This window comes from Leptidea sinapis, chromosome 44 (assembly GCF_905404315.1).
Source record: "Leptidea sinapis chromosome 44, ilLepSina1.1, whole genome shotgun sequence".
Taxonomy (NCBI): domain Eukaryota; kingdom Metazoa; phylum Arthropoda; class Insecta; order Lepidoptera; family Pieridae; genus Leptidea; species Leptidea sinapis.
In genome coordinates, this window is record NC_066308.1 from 2,048,696 (window position 1) to 2,075,468 (window position 26,773).

At 34.9% G+C, this 26,773-nt stretch overlaps 3 protein-coding genes across 7 annotated transcripts in view; 2 read left to right on the plus strand and 1 right to left on the minus strand.

Moving 5' to 3' along the window:
* Positions 1-396: 396 nt before the first annotated feature.
* LOC126977184 (nucleoplasmin-like protein) lies at positions 397-3,398 on the plus strand. Of its 2 annotated transcripts, XM_050825904.1 has the most exons (6): positions 397-565; positions 1,135-1,274; positions 1,365-1,490; positions 1,706-1,831; positions 1,968-2,018; positions 2,484-3,398. In XM_050825904.1, exons 1-6 carry the CDS (start codon positions 544-546, stop codon positions 2,583-2,585), a joined length of 567 nt encoding a protein of 188 aa, XP_050681861.1. In that variant the 5' UTR covers positions 397-543; the 3' UTR covers positions 2,586-3,398. The 2 variants fall into 2 exon arrangements, with proteins under 2 accessions (XP_050681861.1, XP_050681862.1); XM_050825905.1 differs by lacking the exon at positions 1,968-2,018.
* A 4,540-nt stretch (positions 3,399-7,938) lies between these two features.
* LOC126977173 (uncharacterized) lies at positions 7,939-11,489 on the minus strand. Of its 3 annotated transcripts, none has more exons than XM_050825878.1 (2): positions 11,290-11,489; positions 7,939-10,835 (listed from the first exon to the last, which is right to left on the minus strand). In XM_050825878.1, exon 2 carries the CDS (start codon positions 10,639-10,641, stop codon positions 9,406-9,408), a length of 1,236 nt encoding a protein of 411 aa, XP_050681835.1. In that variant the 5' UTR covers positions 10,642-10,835; positions 11,290-11,489; the 3' UTR covers positions 7,939-9,405. The 3 variants fall into 3 exon arrangements, with proteins under 3 accessions (XP_050681835.1, XP_050681833.1, XP_050681834.1); XM_050825876.1 differs by lacking the exon at positions 11,290-11,489 and adding an exon at positions 10,907-11,280; XM_050825877.1 differs by lacking the exon at positions 11,290-11,489 and adding an exon at positions 10,907-11,279 and having other exon boundaries at positions 7,939-10,829.
* Positions 11,490-20,651: 9,162 nt separating this feature from the next.
* LOC126977164 (uncharacterized) overlaps positions 20,652-26,773 on the plus strand; it is a 28,716-nt gene continuing 22,594 nt past the window's right edge. For both annotated transcript variants that reach the window (XM_050825855.1, XM_050825856.1), the window contains exons 1-5: positions 20,652-20,951; positions 21,625-21,813; positions 22,340-22,496; positions 24,279-24,389; positions 25,056-25,121. In XM_050825855.1, coding sequence (XP_050681812.1) covers positions 21,640-21,813; positions 22,340-22,496; positions 24,279-24,389; positions 25,056-25,121 — 508 coding nt within the window. In that variant the 5' untranslated portion in view covers positions 20,652-20,951; positions 21,625-21,639. The remainder of the gene's footprint in view (positions 20,952-21,624; positions 21,814-22,339; positions 22,497-24,278; positions 24,390-25,055; positions 25,122-26,773) is intronic.

The window sequence follows — 26,773 nt, forward strand, 5'->3', positions numbered from 1 at the left end:
GAAAAATACTATTCGCAAGCTCGAAGATATGACAGATCTTTGTCACAGAACACTTTTACTCTAACGAGTCTTAATCTTTATTATTTACTCCAAACTTGACATTGAGCCAAACAAACAAATGGGTCACGCGATAGAGACGCAAGATCAATATCGCCTTGTCCTGTTCTATCTCAGCCTTAGTTGTAATGTGTATAATATTACAATATATCGCTCTTTCTATTTGTAATGAAGTTACCGACGCTACTTCTGTGGTGTCAATATTCTAAGGAGCCTTAAAATTAATATAATATTCTATTTTATGAAGTGCCATTTATATTTTGGCCACATCCGTGGTCGGTCTAGTCAGTAATCTCTTAGTAGTCTGTGGAGTAAATATATTCCTTGGTTCATTCACCCAGTGACACTTCAAGTTCAGTAATAGTGTTCTGTGGTTCGCACTTCGCACTCAAGAAGAGTCAAGCTCCAAGTCTTAACTCAAATTTTTGTGTGCCGGCTTTGCACGTGAACGTGTTGGAAAAATCTCAATTTATATAATAAATCACTATGTCGGACGAATATTTCTATGGTGAGTTACCATATTCAAAGTGTACGGTTTGTAATGGTTGTATTATTTTGTTGTGGGGTATTATACTTCTCAGGTAATGTATAAGTGCATTTCGTAATAAATTGACACCCGGCAATTCGCCATTTTTTGTGCAAAAAAAAGTTTAAATGTTTGTTCTTCTGTGATACGTTCTTCTATGAGGCGGTTAGAATGCATAATGCAGATTTAGTTGAGATTATGATAAGTTTTGCTTTTCAGGTTTTTTAATTGCCGCCATTTTTATATAGCGCTGCCCTGAACAGACTACCATAAACTTACCGTTGGTAACTGATTAGCAAAGCATGAGGATTAAATTAACAATTTTTTGGTAAATTAATATGATGAAACGGCATAAATTTCGTTGTACAGAATAAGGGCGCGTAATTCAAAAATTCAATGGCGCCCACGCCATTAGCGTCTCGACCATTCTTTTTACTCTAAATGTTATAGTTTGTTAGAACACTACTTATACACTCTGTTTTGTGAACCTATATTCGGGGCTACAACTATAAATTTGGAGCCTTTTGACTGAATTACTCTATACTTTGCAGGAGTCACACTCTCATCATCTCACCAGTCAGAGACATGGGACCCCGAGGCGAAAGCGGAGTACCCAAGAAGCAACAAGCTTCTCATCCGCACAGCTCTACTAGGACCAGACGCAAAGCCTGATGAACTCAATGTTGTGCAGGTGAATAATGTGTATCTCATATTTGAGGTTATTACTGTTAATTAAGTTAAATACTTTATTAGCTCATATTGTGTTTTGTACTTATTTCAGGTTGAAACAATGTGCTTACAAGACTCAATTAAGATACCAGTGACGATCTTAAAGGTTGGAGAGACCAGACAAGCGCGGCTTGATATTGAGTTCCCTGATGCACCAGTTACATTCACACTAACTCAGGTATTCACTTGATTGTTTTTTTTTTCTATAACAGACCCATTTATTTTAAATGATGATATAAATAACCATTGGTTTACATTGATGGAATGTGTGGCATCGTTTTGATGCTACATATTTCTTTTATGATTTCTTGAGGCATTTGTCTGATATTCAAATTTCATTCAACATTACAGATTTTCGTTTGTCCTATGTAACTCATTCTTAATATTGTGCAGGGATCAGGACCTGTGCATTTAATTGGTCAACATCTACTAGGTGCACTGGTTGAGGAGTTTGAAGATATGGAAGAAATGGAAGAAGAGATGCTAGATGAGGAAGAGGGTGATGACTCCCAGTTCAAGGTTAGTGTGATGTCTTTTCTTATCATGTATTTTTAATGTTGGATAGCCATGAGCCAACTACTAGATAGTCTAATCTAGAAATGTCTGTTAATGAAAAGATAAACAATCAAGCAACTGATACAACATAAATTTGCAGGAAGATGAGAATAAAAGGAAATCCTCGGCGGGAAAACGCAAGACGAATGAGGTACTGAAAACCTTCAACTAATAGTAAATATGAATATATAGCAAACAGAGGGAAAAGGGCCAAAGGCCCAACTCTTGCTGTGTGAAAGTCATTCCCACCTGTCACACTGGTATTATTTGATATTTTTGCTCTCGGTGAATTAATTATATAACTATCAGTTTGGATATTTCATGATTAATTAACAATGTAAATTATATTGTTGGCAAATCATTTTATTTCATGGAGAGTAGGCACTCTATACCATAGGCAGTAACTATCCCATGGCATAATAAATTTCTATGGGCTCATACATCAAAAGTTGCATTAAATAATTATTGGCTGTCGGTTTTCTGTACTCATTCTTTGATCCCTTATCCTTCTGATGGCTTATTTTTTATTTATAATATTTCAGTGTTATTTTGCACTTGATATGTGTAATTTGGAAGGAAAATGTGCTGAATCTTATTTAGAATTTTTATTTTATAGGATGAGGATGACGATGAAGGGGAGCCAAAGGGCAAGAAGTCAAAAGTGTCAAACAATGCCAAAGGAAAGGCTCCATCACCGAAGAAAAATGCCAAGAAGTAAACCGCCTCCTACTGTTTATATTGACTTCACCACACTGTCTACTGCCAGTTACATGCAATATGCTGAGTTTCTTATCTGTTTTGCATGGCTGGTTTGACATTTCTCAATTTATATGTCTATAACTGGTTGTGAAGACGTTGTATAATTAAATGATACTTGACATAACTTTTCATATATGTATATGACATAATGTTTGTGTATCCAACATTAATCAGTGATTCACTTTGGCATGTATATCTATTCATAGACTGATGATAATTTACTAAAGTATTACCGGTATGTTAACTAGAATCTAGTTCGTATTTGCAGATGCATAATGGGGCTAGACTGGTAGTGCACAGTGTGTGCCAAGTAGAGAATAGATGTAACAACATAGTTTGGTAATTGTTTAGGGTATAAACACTGTATGAGAAATGACGAGAGTGCTTGAGTGAGTGTTGTGATGTTGCTGGCTTCGAGATTTTCATTTCACAGAGTTCACAGAAGCTGGCACATGTTCATATAGTGTTAGTAGTAAATCTAATTTAACTGTCTTTGTGGAATGGAAGTCTATATTTTGATACCAGTGACCTTGTGTGACGTTTTGTGAAACTTAATTATTTCATTCCTTACTGTGGTATAAGTGATTTTAGTCAAAATTCATACAGATGTATTTGATATAAGTTAATGTAAGCATAATCAGTGTATGGACGAAGTGTATTGGAATTGCTAACAATTTTCTGAATTCAGAAAGAAAACTGATCTATAATAGTTTGTTTGTACATATACATTTTACTTAAGAATGGTAATAAAATAAACCTTAACTGCATATAATTCTTAACTTTTTTGCTCCCCTATCCTAATCTTTCTCCTAAGACTGGTAAACAGAGTTCTGCAAATAATTATATTATTTAAGCAGAGGTACAGGCATTTTAAAAGAAGCTGTCAGCACAGCAGTTATAGGAATAAATTGTTTCCTGATTTCGATTGTTTTTATATTTTATTTGCGTTAATTAATAATCCTGCTCGGCGATAGACACAGCTTAGGTTTGCTCGTTGACACATCCATCGCTTAAAGGAGCGTGCTGTTTGTTAGCATGTAGTCTTAATGGAAGCAATGGGCGCAGAAAAGTACCTATATCAAAAAAATAAGAGTGGTTTGCACAGGCCAAGTTATACTCTGATGTACTGCATTCAAGAACTAGTGGTATTTCTTTAAAAGCAATACCACTTGTTTATGTCCATGCATCATCTGGTCGTTGACTGCCTCACAATGTACCTATGAGATACTGGAATAGTATGGCACTAGCTCGCTAGAAAGATCTATATAATAAAAATGAATAAATTTTATGTCCTTTATAGAATTGTAAACTATGCATTTGATCTCGTGATGATCTTCAGCAGTGTTGTACATGACCCCACTCCGGTCGAGTTGATACGTCCAATCTTCGACAGATGGTGCCACTATCATTCGAATGAATTTCATATTATACCTATTATCATTTATTTTAGTTAGTGGCGTAGCAGCCATGCTACGGTAGGTATTAGGTATAAAAGAATATTCATTTTTTCACTGAATCTAACGCCATCTGTATGCCGTTATAGAAAGGGGAGTTTGAAAATTTGACAAACTTTTAAAAAACAATATTTTATTAATTGCAAATGGCGTCTGCTTGAGAACAGCTACTGCTTTCCAATGATATAGTATTTTAAGAGGTAGATATGTCACTAGTGTGCCGATAGTGCATCACCAAATGGTAAATGGAGACAATTGGTCCCTTTGGTCGTAGTCGCTCTCTCGATACGAAAACGGTACACACGCGTTTGTTGACAGAATTGCTTACAATTTGATATAGGTACAACCATAGAATAATAACGCTTAGAACGTGAGTAGGCCCCAGCGAAATACCTTCTTATAATAAAAATTTAAAACACATTTCACACCTAAGTACTATTTCACAACTTTTAATTTAAGCTAAAACGTTCGTCAAAACAGCAAAATATTTTCTAAACAAAACAGACTTCATTAAAAAATATGTTGCTAGCTTTGAAAGTACTATTTAACCCCAGTTCCTCCGCTGGGATAGCTTTTTGTGTTTATTGGTAGATATTGAAAGGAGGCTATAATGTACGACGCCACATGATGTTATAAGTATTCAAAGTCAAATAATCTTAATTCAATTAGGCTTAAACTAAGCGCTTTGAATAGACACTATAAATATTTATTTTAAATTACTGAATTCACCATACGTTCGGAAAAAGTAGAGCTCGTGAGAACGTACATTACCGGCCACTCTTTTTAACCGACTTAAAAAAAGGAGGAGGTTCTCAATACGTCGGCATGTTTTTAAAGTGAAACTTCTTTATTGACGTATGAGAGAAATTTTATAGCAAATCGTCATGATTTTCGGTTTCGCGCCATTTTCTTTTTTTTTAATCCAAGGTGGCCGCCGCACAAACGACGATGATTACGATACAATGAAACGATGACGATATGATTTCAACAATATTGATATCGAATCCGCGGTTCGCGAGGGTGCAGAGAACGAATTTGGCATCATTTTTGAAATCCAAGATGGCCGCCGCGCGAATTTACGATTTCAACGATTTTAGTTCCACGAGTAGTGTGGCACAACAATTTCTGAAAGATGCCTATAATGGAAAGGGTTATCATTATAACCACCACGCATACGTATAGCCCCAAAAATAATTTTTCACCGCAGCCATCTTGGATTGAAAAGTTCAAACAGTTCTTTGTTTTTACTTTGCCAAGGTACGTTACGCCATTGATGGTTTAATAATAATAAATTATCTCGGTACGAACAATAGACTATTGTCTGTGTTATGGAAATAAAATTTAATAAGAGTATATAATTTATTTACAGTAAACTGCCTAATAATACCTGGACTTACGGTAAAAATCATAAATTCGTTATTTGCCTACATTACTAACTACCTACACTTATAATCTACTTTGATTCTTAGATCACTGATACATATATACAATATTTTTTCTGCTATTATTAGTGTCTTTTTTAATCCGAGAATCCATCCGTACCCGAAAACATCTTCTCATGTCTCCATGCCTCAAGGATCACCAACGAGGTCACCCGGAGTTCGTACTAATAACTAGACTCCATAGTTTGTTTTCGGGCTGTGTCTCATAAAAGCGACTTAACTGGTAGATAGTCTCGGTACTTCACCGACCAAAGACATTGTCATCCACCTTATAAATTATAATTATAGTCCTCTTTTAATACTATAATATCATTGGTTAGTAAAGCAAAAAAATACGCATTTAAACTGCTTTTGTTTGAAAGTCTGTAAAAACAATTCATTGACTCTCCTTATCATTAATGTTAATCCTTACTTTTTTGACTAGCAGAAGGTATATTTTTACTGTTTCAATTATCGAAAATTCGGAAACGGCTCCAACGATTTTCATAAAATTTACTTCGAAATCGATCTAGCTAGATTTCAATGTAAAACATGTAGTTTTATCCGTGTGGTATTAAGAAACAGCTACAATAACATTACAATACAAAGGTAAATTTCGCCACTATATACAAGATAGTAATAGCTCAGAACATTGGGTGATGTGGAAAGTAGAAGACCGGGGTCTTCTGCTTTTCGATTATACCTATTACTTTTTTTTTGTACATGTTTTGTACATTCTTAAAAATCCGAGCAAGGCTCGGTCGTCTGGATATTATTTATCTAAGAGGCACCTGATGCACTGTGAAAAACAGCGAACATGCCAGTAGTCATTGAGGCGAGAGGCACCAATTCCACTCCGCGTGTTCTTGCGGTCAGACTTCCGAGTACTGCGAGCGGTCCGGACTCCGGGTTAGTTTGGAGTTCAGTTTCAGTATGCAATCTTTGTCACTAGTTAGGTGAAGCGACTCATGCTTTTTTTAAAATTAAAATGTTATTCTCAATACTAGTACACCATTTTTCGTTAGACGGCGGAATTGATAAGTTCAGTAAGGCTATGTGGTCAGAGATACCAATTATTTCGCCGATGTTGTATTTAAGCTACTTCGATATTAAAAAGCCAACGCAATAGTGTCCAGCTTTTTCAACTTTATAGTACCTAGTTACCTAAAAAATGAAATATCCTAGTTCTAATAGTCTATAACCTTCTATTTTTCTTCGAAACAGCGCACTCCTGCCAGGCTGATTATATACTACTACTAGCTATTTTTCATGTCTAGTAAAAGTTCGTCTAGGCTTTCATCCCTTTTCAAGGACAGTGCATTGAATGTTGCGATTGATATTATGTCGTTGTTTATGTTTATCTATGGTATTTGTCTTATTTTTTTCTGTTGGAGGGTTATTGGTCATTATAATTTATAATCCTCGGTATCTCGCTTGGAGAGGTAAAGCATTTCGTCATCATCATTTCAGCCGGATGACGTCCACTGCTGGACAAAGGTCTCCTCCAAAGATCGCTATGACGATCGGTCCTGCGCTGCCCTCATCCAACCTATTCCGGCGATCTTGACCAGATTAGGGAAAAATATTACGATTATTGGACCACGTAAAGCATTTAAGGGATATTAATTATTACGCTTTTCATTATGTTCTTTGTCGTTTAATTTAACCAATCTACTAAATTATATCGTCATGCTACCTCCATGTGCAAAAAACTAACAAAATTTAGCTAGCTGTTATTATTATGACCAAGTAGGTATGGAATCCTGTTTTGAACTAGGGTCTGCTTGGCTTACATGTTTTCCGACAGTAATAAGAGCCCTCACCACATGGCAATAAAAATTTATAATCACATCGCAAACGAAATTAAAAATAAAGAGAAGCCTGCTCTATTTAAAAGAAATCTTAAAAATTTCTTAGCTTCAAAATGCTTCTACGATTTACCCGATTTTTTTAATTACACTAAGTCTGAGAATTAGTTATCATATAGAAATAGTTATACTAAAAATAATAGTGGTATTGTCTGTATTTTAAATATATTAAGAATGTATAAAATGTGTAAGACTTTTTTATTTCATGTAAAACATTGCTGTGCCCTTGCAGGGCGTCACATATTGTCTACGCATTTAATGTACCTCCCTATTGTAAAATGTGACTTGCAATAAAATATTTTGATTTGATCCAAATATTGGATAGTTTTAAACATGGCCTGTTGTTATGAAGAAAACAAAAGCCAGTAATAATATTATGATAAACCTTGAAAATACGAACTAACAAGTTTGGTTATATCAACCCATATGTTTACAACCCATATATTTGTGTATATCAACCCATTCTATTACATACCTACTTATTATATTATTTTTGGATATTGGCTAGTCCTCAAAAGGGGTCATACTATCTTCACTTGGGACATGAAATACCACACAAATTACTATAATTAGGCATTTAAACAAATTTTATTTCTTAATAGTAAATAGGTACATGTCTTTTTAGGGGTCCGTAGCGGGTAGCCAAATGGCAAAAATCGGAACCCTTATGGCACATCATGTCTGTCTGTCCGTCCGTATGCCACAGCCACTTTTTTCCGAAATTATATTTTTAAATCAAAACCATACATACATGGATAGGTCTTCAAAAATGTTTTTTTTCTAAAGTGAATAGTTTGCGCAAGAGACACTTCCAAATTAGAATGTGTGTCCATAAGAGAATGATGAAAATATATGACGTACATTACCATGCAAATTTCCACCGAAAATTAGTTTGAATGAGATCTAACAAGTAATATTTTTTAATACACTATTATTAAAACATCGATCAAAGTTAGAATGAACTACAAGAACTTTTATTTTATGTTATTTGCTGCTACGGAACCTATCTTCTAGGTAATACCATCAAATAAGAGATGTATGTATCACCCATTGACATACTATAAAGAACTAGAATAAAAAAATGTCTGAAGCAAGTCTAATCCAGTGAAATGTGTGTTTTTTTTAATGAAAATGAGGGATGAGACAAGCAGGACATTCGGCTGATGGAAATTGATACGGCTTGCCCATTACAATGCAGTGCCACTCAGGATTCTTGAAAATCCGAAAAAATTCTGAGTGGCACTACAACTGAACCGTGAAGAGCGCTTCACATTGAGGCATAAGATGTTAAGTCTCATTTGCCCAGCAATTTCTATGGTGCCCTTCAGACCAAAACACAGTAATGTTCACACATTACTGCTGCACGTCAGAAATATGCGCCGTTGTGGTACTCATAATCTAGCTGGCATCCTGTGCAAAGAAGAGTCCTACTGGTAAAGGTAAAAGGACGGACACCTCTTTCACAATTTTTTTTGGATAAGTTAATGTATATGTGTATACAATGCTGCTCTGACATATTTGACAACCTTTTAATAGGCGATTGGGAGTCTAGTTATTCATAGTTTGTCAATGCATGGTCAATGGTATCACCTATATAAAGGTATAATAATAATAAAGCCTTTTTATTCAACAATAAAAATTACAATTTCTTCCATCTATATAAAATCGAGGTAGTCTTCTGCAGATTGTAGATAGATATATAGATAAGCCTCCTCCAACCTTTGCACTCACTTCTATCTTTGGTGACTCTGCTCCAGGTAGCTCCTGTAAATTTGGCCAGGTCGTCCTCCAATCATTGATGGGTCTTCCCCTGATTCTTATGCCATTTCTGGGGTACCATTCTGTGACCTTTATGTTATACTTTTCCCTTCCTCTACCCATAGACCCAGCCCATTTCCATTTTAAATTCATGATATTTGTTCCTAAGTACCTTTGCGCTTTTTTTCTTTATCCCAAAGTGAGATATAAAGGTACCTATTTTAAAATGTCAGGACTATTATAACAATCAAATGACTCATTAGTAGGATATATAACCCTCATCTATCCAGTAGAGCTTGTAATATTTTATTCCGTTCCCTTTGTATGTTGTTAGATTCCTCTATGGCCTTTACCAGCCTATTAAATTTATCTTGCTCTTTAATTTCATGAGCTTCACGTATAATACTTCTGATACCTTCAACATTCATATCAATATTACAGCTGTTTATGTGAGCGTGTTCTTTTTTAGGTATATGTTCCCCATAAATTTGTTCGAAATAAGGATAATATGGCCAACTGTTAGGCTTGTCACCTGTTTGTTGTTTCTTAACCAGCCTCATATAAGTTTGCTTCATGTTTCTGAATTTTTTATCACATTCTACTGGAGTCAAACCAACTTTTGCACCTATTATTCTCCAGAGGTTCTTTTTCTTAACAAGTGGATCATTAAACTTATCTTTATTTTCAATATAAAAATTGAGCAACTGCATAATATAATCTTGTTCCTGATTTTTATAAACAACATCAATGTCATCAATTAGAAGAGAATATGATTTATTCTCATATATGGATAGAAAGTCTTTATAATACCTCCATTTAGTTATTGATTTCCCGGCATCTTCTCTCATCTTCAATCTAACAAAGGTTTGTTTCAAGTTCCTAAATTTTCTGTCGCAGTGGCTGGGACTCTCGCCAACTTTTCTAGATATTTCTCTCCACAATTCTTTTTTCTGGTATTTTGGGTCTCTGAACTTATGGGCTATCTCAGCATAAGATTTTATAAGTTGTAGAATCTTGTGTTTGTCCCAAGGCCCCATGTCAGGTGTATAGTTGTAGTATATTCTCTCAAAGTAATTATGATATCTCCATTTTATTATCTTTCCAGTATCTCGACTTTTTTCTAAACAGTTAAAATAAGTTCTTTTCAAGTTTTTAAATTTGTGATAGCAATTATGTTCACTTGTGTTTAGTTGAGCTGCAATCTCTCTCCAAGTGTCCTTTTGTGAATAATTTGTGTCTCTAAATTTACAAATATTTTCTAGGTAAAGTGTCAAAAGTCTCCTAACCTTAGCATCTTCCCAAGGTTCTATAGATTCAACTGTGGTATCCAAGTCTTTGAAGATTTTTTCACATAAGTTATAATGTATCCATTTGATTTCTTTTCCCATTTGTTTCTTCTTCATTAATCTAATATATGTTCGTCTGAGGTTTCTAAACTTTTGTTCACATAATTCTGGAGTTGTTCCCACTAGCAGTGCAACCTCATCCCATATCATGGTTGAGTTTTCAGACATATACCTGTTATCTAAGCATAAGTTAAGAAGTATTTTTATTTTATTTCTGTCCCAAAACTTAACATCTTCTTTTGACTCTACAGCCGCACAAGTATCTTTATTTGGTTCTTCAGGAATTGTCTGAAGGCCACACACTTGAAGATACTGTCGATTTTCAGAAGTATCGACGATAAATCTTGTTTCTTGGGCTGCAACTAATAAAATTAATTAAACCATTATGAGAGGATTACAATCACCAGAATCTATAGCACGAAAATAGTCTTACTCGGTGGGTTTTGAATAGTAAAGTTGTTACTGCTAAATATAACATTGCTTTGGTCTTCTCGAACTACAAACCAGTAACTCTGATTTTGATGTGTGTTTAAATCCATATTGAAATGTTTATATAAATTATAATAAAAAAGAATTATTCATAGTCGTCGTGAATCTAATGGTTTGATTTATTGATCGGAAAATATAAGTTATGAATACAACTGTTCGTATCAGAAAATATATTTAGCACCTATTTACTTCAACTAGGCTCTACATCGAAATTCAAAAAAATATATTTACTACTGTTCAAATCGCATTTCAATACTATTATTTTGATTTTCAATTTCTTGTTTCTACTTATTATTAATATTTTTTTTTGATTTTATGAACGGGTACCTCAAAGAGTATAATAATATTATATACTATTCTATTCTATTCTTCCTACTATGGCTCCTGTGGAAGGTATACCACAAGTTTGCCAATGTCACGTTAAGGTAGACCACCAAGCTTGGAGTATTCTTTTACTAATTTTAATGGTAGTGATCGGTGCTTAAGATTGAAACAAGTTTTATTTTCTTATACCTGAAACAAATATACATGCTGTTAGGACTATAAGGGACATACACAAATATAATTACTTAAATTATTTGATATACGTACTTAGTGCTATTTACAACTTAATCTTATTTATTTTAATATATTTACACAAAATATACACAAAAGGAGTGAAAACTAGGGATAGGAGACATTTAAAGGAAGTTGGGCGGGGAATTTCAGGAGGTATAAAATTGTATAAAGAAGGTTGCGTTAAAGGGCAATTGAAGAATAAATGATCCACGTTTCCCTCATCTAGACTACATTCACACAAGGAATCGTCCCTAATTCTTATTTTAGCCAAAAATACTGGGGTACAAGCATGATTAAAACGTAAACGACAAATAGTTGAAATCACTGACTTGTTGGGAATTTTAAATTTGGAGAACCAAGGTTTCTGAGGAATTACGGGTTGTAGATCTCCATAAAATTTGCCTTTAGAGATTTTGGAAACTTGCCTTGGTTTCAGGATGGTGCGCAAGTCATGGGAGAAAATTTTTGAATATTGGAGGGAACCTGTTGCAATAGCTGTCTTCGCACAGGCATCTGCACTTTCGTTACCAAGAATGCCTGAATGACCTGGAATCCATGCTAAAACGATGTTAATATTGAGGTCATAGCATTCTTTCAAAGATTCCCTTATTTTAAATATAATTGGAAAATTACTTTTAGACCTAAATGGATTTGACAGTATTGATTGAAGGCAACTTTTGGAGCCTGAAAGAATAATAGAATTGTTCATGCCATGAGACTTAACAAATAAAATTGCTTCAAGAATGGCAATTGATTCCCCCGTGAAAACACAAGTGATAGATGGGCAGCTGTAACTGAGTATAATTCTTGTTGAAGGAATCCATGCTGCAGCACCAACAGGGCTCATGTCTGTTTTTGAAGCATCAGTGTAGATTTTATGCCAATTTTGAAAATCAGAGTACATTATCTGAGAAAAAGTTTTATTGGCTTCTATGGAAAACTTATCTATACCTCAGTTTAAAATTACAGATGGTTGGAAAGTGAATGCACTAAAAGGCAAAGTAAATAGAGGCAATTTAGAATATTGGAAGAGGGTGAGAGAATAATAAGCAACTGTGGAGAATGCAGGGTCTTTTGTCTTCAGGAATATTATTATTTGTGTATAAAGCAAATAGTTGGTCTAATTTTGGAAGCAAGGGATGTCCACAATAATATTATATAGGGAACCTCAATAGAGTAAAAGTGTTCTGTGGTCATCTGTGACGGATACACACTACTCACTATTACAAAGAATAAGGAATTACACAGAACACAATGGTAATTTTCCTATTACTCTACTAAAGCTTTGAATTATCAATACAGGGGTGAAATCTCCTAAGGGGGTGAAAGAGGGGGTCCAAGTTTGTATGAAAGTTCTATGTTTTTTAAGTTAGAGACGAAAATCGACATTTAGGTTATTAGCTTTAAATAATATACATCTGTAAAAGTCATTTTGGAAAATCCTCCTTTAAGGGTGGTAAAATAGGAGGAAGAAGTTTGTATAAAAAAGCTTTAATTATAGTTATTTCATCTTGAAATTTGAAATGTAGATTTTTTCCAAGGGGCAAATGTAAGAAGAAAGGATCCTATGAAAATCTTCTACCCCAAACGGAGTGAAATGAGGGTTAGAAGGTTATAGGAAAGTCCAATGTTTTTTAAGTTAGTGACGTAAAAATCATAATTTCGTTTACTCGCTATAAGTAATGAAAATTTGTACCTATACGCTATTTTGGTAAATCTTCCCTTAAGGGTAGTTACATAGGGGATAAAATTTTGTATGGGAAAGTTTTAATTATTGTTAAATTGTAGTTTGGTACTTAGGTCTTTTTAGGGAGTAGTTATCAGCTAAGAAAAGATTTTACGAAAACTCACCTAAGGGGGTGAAATTGGGTTTGAAATGTTGGATGAAAGTCTTATGAAGTTCGGCCGTAGTGGTAAATTTTGTACAGGTACCTATTTAATTAAAATACCTTTGACACCTACGCCTATGATAAAATTATTAAATAAAAAAATTGCTATACTTAATCATTTAGGAGAGGGAGAAATATTGTCATTGCTGTTGCCTCCTAAGGCATTGCAGTTACCTTGCTTGATGGAGGCAAAATGGCTCATTCGGCTTTCAATTTAACTTTGAACCTGAATTATTCTGAAACTACACTGTGTAATAGACCGAAATAGAGTGACACGGCACAAGTGTTTCGAGAAGCCAAAATTATTTTATGGAATGGGTATACTAAGGCTCCTTAAGAAAGACATTGAAGCTCTTAATAGGATTCTCCAAGATATAAGGAATTGTAACCGACTTATGGGCGGAGTCACGGTACTATTGGCTGTTAACTTCAGATAGACGTTGCCTGTCTCACGAGGGACACGTGCAGAAGAAGTGACGCTTGCCTTCAGTCATCAGTTCTATGGCATAAAGTTAATACTTAGTCCTTAAAAGTATATTTTTTATCTTCAACATGCTTCAAAGGAGGAGGAGTTCTCCAATTTGTTGCTAGACATCGGTCATGGAAAAATTTTAGAGGAGGAAGCTAAAATAAACATTTCCAGTAATCTTGGTGATGTTGTCAGAGATCTGACTAGCGTATCAGACAGAATCTATCCCAATATTGTCCAATCTGGAGATGGCTGAGAGAAAGAGCTATTCTTTCCTCCAAGAAGCGACTCAGCCAACAGAATCTATTATCGAAACAGAATTATCGTGTAGAGTTTCTTCATACTCTTGAGCCAATTGGAATGCCACACATAATATACCTCTAAGTTGGTGCTCCAATTATTTTAATGCGCAATTTTAACCCTCCAAAACTTTGCTCTGATTCCATTAACCAGACTTCAGGTTGCATAAACATGTGATCTAAACGTCTGCAATTTCCGGTTAAACTATGCTACTCGATGACAATTAATTAAGCACAGCGCCAAACTTTGAAAGTAGCCGATATAGTTCTCAGAAATGATTGTTTCTCGTATGGCCAGTCGTATGTGGCGTGCTCCAGAGTCAGTTCACCAGATTGTTTAGCTATTCTTCAACCCGAAAGAAGAACTAGAAATGTTCTTAATATAAAGCCAGAATCAAACTTTGAAAATAGCCGGTATATCTCAGAAATTGTTTCTTTCACGACCAGTTGTACCTACGTAGAATGTATGGTATGGCTTTTATTGGTTCGTGTTGAAAATTGAGCGAAAATAAAATCTTATTGTTTAAGTGTATATCGCAGTTTGGAGCTATTTCCACGTTATTTTCACCATCATCCGTATCATTTTTGTTGTACACTTTGGTTTTACTTTTAAATAAAATATCTATGCCCGACGCAGTGTCTCGTTCCTGCCATATTCTTCTTTCGAGATCATTACGATTAACTTGTCCTAATACTTTAAGTCAATAAATAAATAATAAAAACTAATCTAGAGAGTATTAATGTGATCCACGTCCCGAGCATTAAAGAATTTCGTATTGATATGAGTATATAACTACTTCCTCTGATCACAATATAATTCCTGTAACAGACTCGTCAGACGAAAGAGATGACCACTATGGTGCTTTTGCGTTTCAAAGATTTTACTTTATGTTCAACTTTGGAGCGTCGTTCTTTTTTCTTCTTCAAAACCTTGGATTGCTTCTTCTCCAGACGTAAACATCGTAGGCCTTCTGTATTTCTTTTTTTTCAGGGGGGTCCGTAAGGACGTTCCTTTTCTTTCCGCCTCTGGTTTAGTGGCGAAAGTTTTTCCCAGATGATTGATAATTTTGAGCTACATATAGCTTCTGAATGAAGAGTCCATTAACCACTATATCCAATGTTTGCATCCGGTGGGTGCAATGTGGAGGAAACGTTACCACAAGCATTCCAATTTCACGGCAATAGTTAATTGCTTCTAGAGTACAGTGCTTGCATGATTGTCCATGAAAATTAAAAAAGGGTCCTCTTTGGAGAATATGAGTCACTTTTATTATGTTCAAGAACCTTTATGAATAACGGTTCAGTCACCCAACCACTAGTGGGATTGTTGGCATATCCGACTGAGCCAGGTGGGCCTTATGATTCTAAGCATAGAATCGTGAAACCGCGCTCTCGGAAATGTAAAACCGCTGGATGTGAATTCCCAATGGCATTCCTATACCACACATGGTAATTAGCTGCCCTCGTTCAGCTGACACACTTTAATCAACTCGCTACATTCCTGTTTGATCTATAAAATTCACCGCCTGTATGTGTACAGTAGTGACAGCACTATGTTGGTCTCATCAAGGTTGATAATTCGATCAGGTGTATAGTTATATTTTCTTAAAACTTTCTCATAGTTGTCGTAGAATGCCATAACATTGTGTTTGAGCTTGTTTAACGTGACAACCTTGTATTTTCAGGTCTTCGAAGTGACAAGTCTTTGTTGCACTCTAAGCCATTCTATACCCGACTCACGATTTGATATCACGATATGATACGATTTGACTCTCTATTTATATATAAAATATGAATATCTTATATTCTCACTATAAAAAAGAATAGCTATAAATTTCTAATTTGTTAACACGTATTATAATTTTTATAAAAAATATAATACTAGTGGGTAATTTTAAATCACCATCGCAACAAAAACATACCGACGCGGGACGGTGGACGGCAACAGTTGACGCGAGCCACGGTTACTACTCACTACACAAGATTACATACATTCATAGATAACGAGCATATAGATTTAACAACAGAAAATATTATTTTTGATAAAACACTTAACAATTAATTTCAAGAGTTCTATTTATGTTCAAGTTTTATAGCTAAAACAGCCCTTTGAGAGTTTTTTAAAAATGTATATACTTTTGCACTCTTTAATATTTTTAGGAAGTTTGTTATAACCATTCAGCACTTTTAAAAGTTATATTTCGTTGACCATAATTAGTTCTTGGTGGGCGTAAGATTATATTGTTGGCACTTCTTAATCGTTGTAATTGAGGATATTTATTTTTTATTGTAAAGGTTCTGTTTGAATGTATTTCTTCACTGCATGGTATAAAACAGCTCAGCTGTCTCTGTCCGTATATCCCTATGTATGCTTAAAACTACGCAGGGGATATTGATGCGGTTTTTTTAATAGATAGAGTGATTGAAGAGGAAAGTTTATATGTATAAAAACATCCATAAATAGTGGAGAAATACTGTTATTTTTGAGGTTTCTAATGTTACAAATTAATTACATTTTTTCCGCTTACATTGCAAACGCAGGCTGAACCCTACGAAATTGATCAAAATAATGTACTAAGTTTTGTACACATTAAAAAGGTCTACAGAAAACTCCGCTATGGTATATACCTCTTATAGATATCCCACAATAACATTTTCTTTCTTTCATTTACTTTTTACGACAAATAATGGCTTATTTTCGAAGCAATTTTAACTAATACAGCATTAATCCTTATCTAATTAAATAGCTTAAATACATTGTTGATTTAATATAGATCTATATGGCGCTTTACAGCATATGATTTCAATGAATATTTTCGAAGATATTACAGATTTAAAAATTGCGGGACGTAGCGTTTGCGGCGGTTCCGGACGGCTGGTGCGGCGGGAGCGTGCCTATAAATAGCGCGTTGGAGGCCGCGGTTCTCCCTCTCCTTCCAATATCGAGTAGAGGGCACCCTATCCTCACCCAGACCCATCAGGTCTGGTGTGCCACAGGGTTCAGTCCTCTCCCCCACTCTATTCTCCCTCTTCACGAGCTACATTCCCAAGTTTCCGAGTGTCCAGCTTGCTTAGTAAGCTGACGATACGGCACTCTACTTTGGCTCCAACCGCTCAACCTTGAGCAAGAACATCGAAGTGCTTCAAGCCGCCGTCGATGAAGTAGGCAACTGGTTCAGAAAATGGCGGATTGAAGTGAATCCCACCAAGAGTGCAGCGGTACTCTTCGGTAACGCGAATAGCATCCGCGCTAAAAAACAACCGACCGACATTATTAAATTGTATGAAACACCCAACCCGTGGGTGAAGGATTACAAATACTTAGGAATCACGTTCAACAGCAATATGAACTTGAAGAAACATATCGATACGGTATGCAATAGAGCCCGATTTGTCCTCAGTCGCCTTTATCCACTTGTGTGTGGGCGAAGCAAACTTCCGCTAAAACACAAAGTGACACTGTACAAAATCTTCGTACGTCAAATCTTCTTCCTATGCTGTCATACGCAGGCGTCGTATTTGCACATACCCGACCCAGCTACTTACACCTTTTGCAAGTAGTTATAAAGCAAAATAATTTCACGCGCACGATAACCAGAGCCCCGTGGATCCGAAACGTGGACCTTCACCGCAATCTTGAGCGTCCGACGATAGCTCAACACTTTATAGAGATCTCGCGACGCTTCTTTGACAAGGCGCCTAACCATCCCAACATCTTGATTAGGAAGGCATGTGGGTACACCACTCAACCCACTAAGACGTCCCCGGCACGTTACGGTAGACCCTGATGGCGACATCACCATCGCGAACGCGACACACACACAAACACCGACACAGACGCGCACACGCCGCCTTCGCAGGCGTAGGTGCGGTCATCCGCCGCAAACCACTGGCACTCGTCACTCCGACGATGGCCAGCGTCCCACAACCTAGATACACTACACAATCTTTTGATACCCGAAGAGACGTTAGTACTCGTCCTGTAATCGTTTCACTCCACTCACACTCACACACGGACTGACTGACGGACTAACATACACCAGCTACACAATCACAAACACACATGCATACAAACATTTACTCTACTTACATACATACTTACATACATTCATAAACACATTCATACATTACACAAAAGATCACCACACTCGCCGGCGAGTGTGTTCTTTTTTCATCTTCATTTTCATTCTCTCTCCTTCCCACAAGCACACAGCCGGTCCGAGGTTCGAGTCTCCTTAGGAGACACCCCGCGACTGTTGTTGCGTAGTCTTTGCGGCCTCCACGGCCCGCGTCCTATGTCGCTGTAAAAGCCTTCAGGGCTAACAGCATAGAGGAGGTTTTTAGTCGGTATGGGGTGTCCGCTTGCGCGCACACTCGAGTCCGACTTATTGGGCCCCGGAAAATAACAATACGTAATAAAAAGGTGCTGATATTCCAAAGATAGCAGAAAATCTACATGGTTTAGGGAAAGAAGAATTGTTTTACTCTAAAATTAACGCGTGCGGGCCACGGGCAGTAGGAATGAATAAATCAAAACTACTGGATCGATTTTAATCATTTTTACAGTGAATGACATAGGCTTTTTTACTTTATACCCGTGCGAAGCCGGAGCGAGCCGCTAGTTTCATAATGTTAGCGACACAGTCGCTGTGTTAAGCGGCCGAATTAAGATGGTCGCGCGGACAGACCGGTTTTGGATACGATACGGTCGCGTAGCAGAGAGCCTCGCGAGTCGCGACCGTCACTTTTGCTACGAATGGAGTGTCGTGTTAACGTAACCTTATATTATCTTGGGTCAATTGTATTTCACGAATTAAATTAATATATTACGGTCTTCTTTTTAATTGGACGCCAAGATTTCCCTTTAATCAAGACCAGGGCACTGAGCGCCTCCACAGATAATAATTATCGGATTAAGATACAAGTGCAATATTTATAGATATTAGTTATATTACTTAATTTCGTTTCTTTATATTTTTTTTTCTATTACTGATTATTTTATTTTAATATTTTTAATGTGTGGTTTCCATGTCAGCTTATTATCTAAAGTTAGTCGATACATGGTCGAGCAGGGTTTTTTTTGTGCTGTTTCACGAGTAGAGTTCAGTATTGATATTGTTGATAATTTTGAAACCATTTAACCTTATAATCTTCTACTAAGTTTTCGGGGGCCAATAAAACAAAATTAAAGTCACCAAATACTACTGCTCTTTTATTGCTACTTGTTCCATTGAGAGAGTGTCTAGAAAGTTTTTGACGTTTGTTCGACCAGGTTTATATATAGCGCTAATATCCACGGATAGTTTTTCCAAATGTATCCATTAGTTATGGTTATCATCGTGCGAATGTTCTTCAATTAGATTATATTTCGATTCGTTGTTAGCAAAAACCAACTTTTATAATTTTCATAATTTTTATAATTTTCATCACTTTGTCTTTTTCTGTCGGTCTCTAAAGTCAATGGTTTGTGATTCCAGTATGCCAGTTATTATAAATTTTTTTTATCAGGGTCTGATATTTGATAGTTATTTCTGCTAATATGGATATATTAATAAATATTGCTAATATATATGTATGGAGATCCATGTGAATCTTCAGGAGGCGAATACATTTCATTCGGTTATATTTTTAATTTCTGCCAATCACACTCCAATGAGACTATTTTCGTTTTTTGTAAGGGTAACACTATTAATATTTTCCATATCAACATTAATTTTTTCGTGTTCTGTCGCTTTAGTTAATTATTTCTGCTCTGTCTTGCCTTACATTTGATTTCTGACATCTTTCATATTTGCCATATCATTCGCTAATTTACAGGAGCTTTCCTTTTGTGTGCTTATAGATGATGTCAATAATGCCATCATCTTAACCTTTTGTTTTTGTATATCTGTTAACTGATCAAGACAATGTTTTCGCTTATTGCGGATTATATTGATAGACAAATCCGAAAAGGGCATACCTTGAATGACTATGTTTGAGAAATTCGGTGGAGAACGACTACGCTCAATGTTTTTTCCACTTCCAGTAGGTAAGTGCTCTTGAGCCATGTCTTAGACAGCTAATCTTTGCGTGTGCTTGCGTTTATATTATAACCATGCGTGGGTGCGGGACAAAAAATCAGAGCATGTCTCCTTTCCCCGCTGGGGTGAGGTAAGCTAGCTAGTGCGCCAACTCATCAGTCATCACACGTAGAACATAAGCGTAACTGACACAGCACTGTACATTTGCGTTTATGATTATGGCATTTGTTATTAGGATGAAATTAGAATGACACTATTAAAAAAATAAAAAGTTGTTTTCAGGACAAAAGCAATCGAATCCCGATTTTATAAGGTGAAATATCGATTCACTGGATAGATTCATATAATAATTATGTTGGGTTAGACCGTTAGGGTAAGTTAGTTGTTAGAGTAATAGTGTTCTGTGTCGATCACGGTCTTTAGTCTTTACTCTTTGATTGAGGCGCGCGCGGGCTTGCGGCCATTTGCAATTTAAACAAACGCCAAGATTCAAGAATCAAGATTGATCGTAATTGTGAATGTTTTGTTGTTCCTATTTTTCTAAATTGTTTTGGCAGAGTTTATGATTGTGTAAATGACTTTTGTGATGTGAAATTTTATTTGAATATATATTTTTGTATCCGTCCATGACGTATACCATGTTATTGAATGCAGTGATGGATTGTACACGCCATCCCACCGGCATTGATTACTGACGCAATTATTTTTAGCAAATACATATTAAGAATAATCCATAAAACATTCTACTTGATAGGTAAGTTATTGTAAAAGTTTTGATGAGGAATAGCTGTAGTTACTTTTCTATAAACTTTCGTTGATAGTTGTTTGTTTTGTCAACACCAAGTTATAGTATTCTTATTTAGGTAAATGGCGGGAAAACATTACTTGTGTTTAAAATCATAGTAATAATTATAAATATAAATAATTTTTGCTGTTTCATTCTTACAAAATTTTAAGAACCTACTTGTTTTTAAGATAACAGATAACTATGTTGTCAATTTGTCAATCCAGTATCTCTGCATTCATCTAAGTTTATTTAATTATTAGGGCAACTAACAAATTACACTCTTTACATCCTCAAACATAAATATAGATAGTAATAATATGGATAAGAGTTACTCACTCATAAGCTACCACACCATTCATAATTTCTACTACGTTTTTTTGACAGTAATTTTAACAATTTAAAAACTAAAATATTTTTATGTTAAAAATTTGAAAACAAGGTTTCTAAATCACTTGTGTAAATTTAGTATTTTCGAAGTTCAATAAAATGTGGCTATCTATCTAAAATAGAGCATTGAAATGTTTATTGAAGTTTATCCAGTGAATACTGTCCTAACCATCATAATTTTTTGTGCAACAGAACATTATACATAAAGGTTTGAATGTAGATTATGGGAATATGAAAGGATTTATGTCTTCAGGATTGTGGTACTAGAATGTCGGGCGCCGGTGGGCGTCTGGTTGTTCTGGACAGAGGTGGCAGGGCTGTGAAGTCATATTCACTGCCAGAAGGAAATGCTATCCTTGGCAATGATGAAGGGGCCCATGTCCGGTTGCTTATGGCAGGTGTTGATCCTCATCATGCTACTGTTATCATACATGCTAATCAGGTGAATGTCTTTGCTTTGTAAATACCAGCTTTATACTGTCTTTGGACACCATTATTTTATAATTACTGTAAAACTGGTTTATTCATTACCATTACTCAACACATTTTGGAGAATGAACTATAGAAATAGACTATCCCACAAATAAAGCAAATCATTCATCAATTTATTTTAATTCACAATATCATTATTATTGTGCTAGTTCATTGTCTCACATTACTCATTGTAATTAAACTAGAGTGAATCTTTAAAGAAATTAATGTATTAAGTCATTTTAAAAGTATATACTCTATTTATGTATATCTTGCACAATCCATAATTTTATTTTATATTAATAACACCTTACATTAAATATGTTATGTGTGCAAAATACATTATCATTCTTGTGGTTTAATAATGCAAAAAAAACACTTGTTTTCATCATACAATTTATATGAAAATTTTCAAAACAATCCTAATGCCTCAAAAAACAGTAGAACAAATTGGTTGTGGTTCAGTACATTATTAGGTGTTATGTTTTAATTTACAGGCGGTAATACGCAGTGTATCTACAGGGGAAACATTTGTAAATGGTCAGCCTATAAGTGTAGCAGCTTTGAGGCACAATGACATTATATCAGTTGGAGGTAGGAACATCCGTTGGGAATACTTCAACTCTAGTAAGGGATCACATGCACCAGAACCAAGTAAGTATGCTTTATATACAGGTGTCCCAAAGTTATGGGACATGAAGGCAAAGTACCTTAAAACTTACTTACTGAAAGAAGACTTTATGTTATTTTTAAAGGTTATTATATCTGCATTCAAAGATTTTCTAAAAATAACTTGCCTCGTCTGGGAATCGAACCGACTTAAATGTAAAAAAAACACCCCTACTCTTATGATGCCAATCGAAAGAATGGCCAAAAACTAATAACTCTTCTTAAGTAACATAGTATTTTAAAAGAAAGTAGTCAATTAAGTGGGTATTTTTTTGTAAATTAATTAAATGCTCAAAATGTGATCCCTCTTGTCTTACGCAAATCACCAATCTTTTAATGAGTCCGCTGCCTGTTGATTTTCTTATCATTGTATGATGAATACTCGATATGATATGGCACAATTCTGTTTGTAACTCGCCCACATTGTCGTATCGCTTTTTGTAGAGCATATCTTTCACATATCCCCAAAAGAAGAAATGTAATGGTGTAAGGTCTGGGGATCTGGCCGGCCATCTAATCGGTCCATTCGTACCAATTCAAGTAGGAAATATTCATTTTATGTTGTTCCTTTCTTTTAAATTACTTTGTTACTTTAGAAGAGTTATTAGTTTTTGGCCATTCTTTCATTGGGCATCATAAAAGTAGGGGTATTTTTTTTACATTTAAGTTGGTTCGATTCCCCGATGAGGCAAGTAATTTTTAGAAAATTATTGAATGCAGAAGTACTAACTTTTAAAAATAACATAAAGTCTTCTTTCAGTAAAACAGCCTATCTTCGATATTTAAGGTACTTTCCCTTCATGTCCCATAACTTTGGGACACCCTGTATATATAGATATAAACTTTTAAATAAAAGTTTTTGTTGTCACGCTTCATCACACTGTTGCTGGAGCCATGGCACCTCTGCCGCATTCTTTGGCATCTTTCAATGCGCTCTTGGACAAGAATGCTCAATGGGATCCATTCAATTATGGGTGGACTTCCTAGTTTCTGAAATACGATACATGGAGAGCATTGAAATAATTAATTCAATTATTCTTTAATATTCCTTTTTTCTTGGTAATTCTTCCTATTAGTGTTTCATCTAATTAGTGTAAGTAGCACTGCCAATCTAATTAGACACTAAATAAATATATATTTGTTGTTCTATTTGATTGAAAATATTATATACTATATGTAGTATGTAATGTACTAGCAAACTCGTACTAATCTGTAGTTCAGATTTTATGCTAACATCGACGTGCAGCGAAACACATACTCAATATTATATTTCTAACATTCAGTAGTTGCAATACCGCACTCCGCACGATCTATCATGCAGTTAGTTGCTGCACATCAAATTGTAAATCTTCTTCTTAGTTAATTGTACATATTTATTATATCAGTTTATCATTTAACTATCATACAAAACCGTACAAATTTGTTCAATACATAGTAACTTGAAACAAAAGAGACATTTTTTTTAGAGTTTATGGCCTGGTATCTAGACCTTTCGGCGAAGTCAAAAGAAACTCAATATTTTTATACAGTTTATTATAATTTCCCAAACGTATTTTTGATGAATTTATATATATATATATATATATATATATATATATATATATGTAAGAGGATCTATTTTTCAACATATCACTCAAGTGGACACAAGAGGCATTGCTACATGAGAGTTACCAGCTATTTGGTGCCATCTCTGTTACCAATAGAAAAATAACTACTGGGATCTAGACCCGATTATTTAGATAGATATTAATTTATTTATATTTACAGCTTTAGTGTGCAAGCGACGTGGAGCTTCAGCTAGCAAACTTAGGCGAAGGACTGTGCCTGCAAAGCAGTTGGTATTGACCAATACCCACACCAATAGAGCTTCAATGCCAGGTACCACTACTTAAATGATTAAATATTGTTATATTTACAACTTAATCCTATTATTTTTAACATATTATTACACAAAATATTTACAAAAGATAAATAAGACATTACATATTGGCTATCACATGGTGTTGTGAGAGATATCACTTAATTGTGTGTTTTCTACCACATTTATCATGGGGAGTGTTCCAAATGACACACAACAAAGAGTATCATCCCCACCATCTGGATGTGTAGCATTCCTCCACAGTGCAGTTTTTAAGGAACTTTCTTCAACATACAACAAAGCTGTGGAATGAGCTTCCTTGTGTGGTGTTTCCAGAATGATATGACATGGGTACCTTCAAAAAAGCTCTATTAGGATCTGAATAGCATATCTTTAAAAGCTTTTTGATACAAACTTTAACATTTTAAAATCTTTCCATCATAGACAGAAATTGTTTCATCATGTGCGCGCAATCCAAAATAATTCTGCTCCGAAGCTTATTTCACATACTTTTGCGAAAACATATCTTATTAAATGTATGTATTCATTCAACTGCGCTATTATGTTTTAAAAATTTGCTTTCATAGGATCTGGTATATTGCTACCGGATCTAAGGAAATGTTTAATGATGCCGGGTCCGGCGTGTTATCTATATATATATATTAATATCTAATGTTATATTGCAGCGTCTACTAGTATAAAGCAAGTGGCCATTGTTCAGCCACAGAGAAGAGATACAGTGACTACAAATGGTGAGATATGAAACTAGTTATTTCTAATTTATTAAAAAAGATAATTTAGATATATATATATACATACATATATATTATACTAATATAAAAATATACTTTATTGAATCTATGATAAAGTCTATGGTTTAATAAAGCACTGTTTATCGTACTATTATGTCGCCAAAAAAGCACTGTTGTTTTGGTGCCACAGACAACTAAATCTAGGTTAGGTATGGTAGGTGCATAGAAATTAGTTCATACATAGTACATACTATAATATAACAAACGTAATAAGATTTACATGTTTATCCATTTCCATAGTTAGAGCAAACATTTTAATGTCAACTTAGAAAAAACTTTTTTAATATAATTTGCGAAAAGTTTGGTAGGTTTAAATTTAAGTAGGTAGTAATTTCGTAGGTTTTATTTACAATTAAATTTTCTGTCATTTTCACATTTCCCTTTTTTGCTGTATGGGTGTACCTTTGGCATTCAATGAAGCAATTAAAACCACTCACCATTGATAAATATTTTATATACAATACATTTCTCGTACATTTAAGTGGCAACTAGAAGACTTGTGGTATTGTTTATTGTTTTATTTAAAATAACCAAGGCGTAGAAAAAATATTGTATGCGAGATGTTGTATATCTAGGTCAAGAAACGGTCGTGAAACGCAATCCACCCTTATACAACTGTTGCAATAAAATACTAATTTGATAGATGAACATATCAATTCACAGATAATAGGCATTTAAAATGGCCATCGTTAACCTTTTTTCTCAATGAAACGAGCATGATGTTCTTCTGAATGTGTCTAATTGAAACGGCCTGCACATTATAGTGAAGTTTTTCAGGATTCTAGATAATTATTCATCCAAAGCTGTACCACCGTTCCCTTATTGGACACCTTAATTAATTAGACTTAAGTCTTAGTAGGCCAGAAAATCCTATACCCTACCAATAATAAGTCTCACTGAGCAACAAATTCAAGAAATATATTAAAGCTTCTTTGACAAAGAAGGCTTACTGTAGTATAGTTGATTATATGAGGATAATGATGCATGGTTCTTGTCTGGTTCTACGCAGGCCTCCTAGAATTGTATAAAAGTACTAGCTGACCCAGCAAACGTTGTATTGCCGATATTAAAATCGCGATACAAAAGTAACTGTTGATCGTAGATGAGTTTGTTCTATGTATTTTTTAATGCTGACTCATAATCAAACAAATTTAAAAAAAAATGTCAAATAATTAAAAAAAAAAAACGTGTGGACCACCCGTGACATTTAGGGGGATGAAAAATAGATGTTGTCCGATTCTCAGATATACGCAATATGCACTCAAAATTTCATAAGAATCGTTCAAGCTGTTTCGGAGGAGTTCAATGTTTAATACCATGACACGAGAATTTTATATATTAGATATTAAGTAGGCTAAGTTATTATATGTTTTAAAAGATGACTTGTAGTTTCTTATCAGTTCTTCTCTCCATGTCAAAGCCCCTTTACGCACTGATTTAGCTTCATGACATTTACCAAGTGTTGTTGCAATATACTATGTTATTGTCACTCCCAATGGTTAATAAATATATTTCTATTTCTATTGGTGCCCTTCGAATTGCAGTACAAATATGTAGTACTGCTTGGTAACAATCGGTTGACACCTCTTTTA

Bases quoted from the DNA above. Each gene is read 5' to 3' on its own strand.
- LOC126977184 (XM_050825904.1), top strand. From the start codon at position 544: ATGTCGGACGAATATTTCTATG. The intron at 566-1,134 runs GTGAGTTACCAT...TATACTTTGCAG, and splicing joins GTCGGACGAATATTTCTATG to GAGTCACACTCTCATCATCT. The intron at 2,019-2,483 runs GTACTGAAAACC...TTTATTTTATAG, and splicing joins GAAAACGCAAGACGAATGAG to GATGAGGATGACGATGAAGG.
- LOC126977173 (XM_050825876.1), bottom strand. From the start codon at position 11,012: ATGGATTTAAACACACATCAAAATCAGAGTTACTGGTTTGTAGTTCGA. The intron at 10,836-10,906 runs GTAAGACTATTT...TAATTTTATTAG, and splicing joins TACTATTCAAAACCCACCGA to TTGCAGCCCAAGAAACAAGA.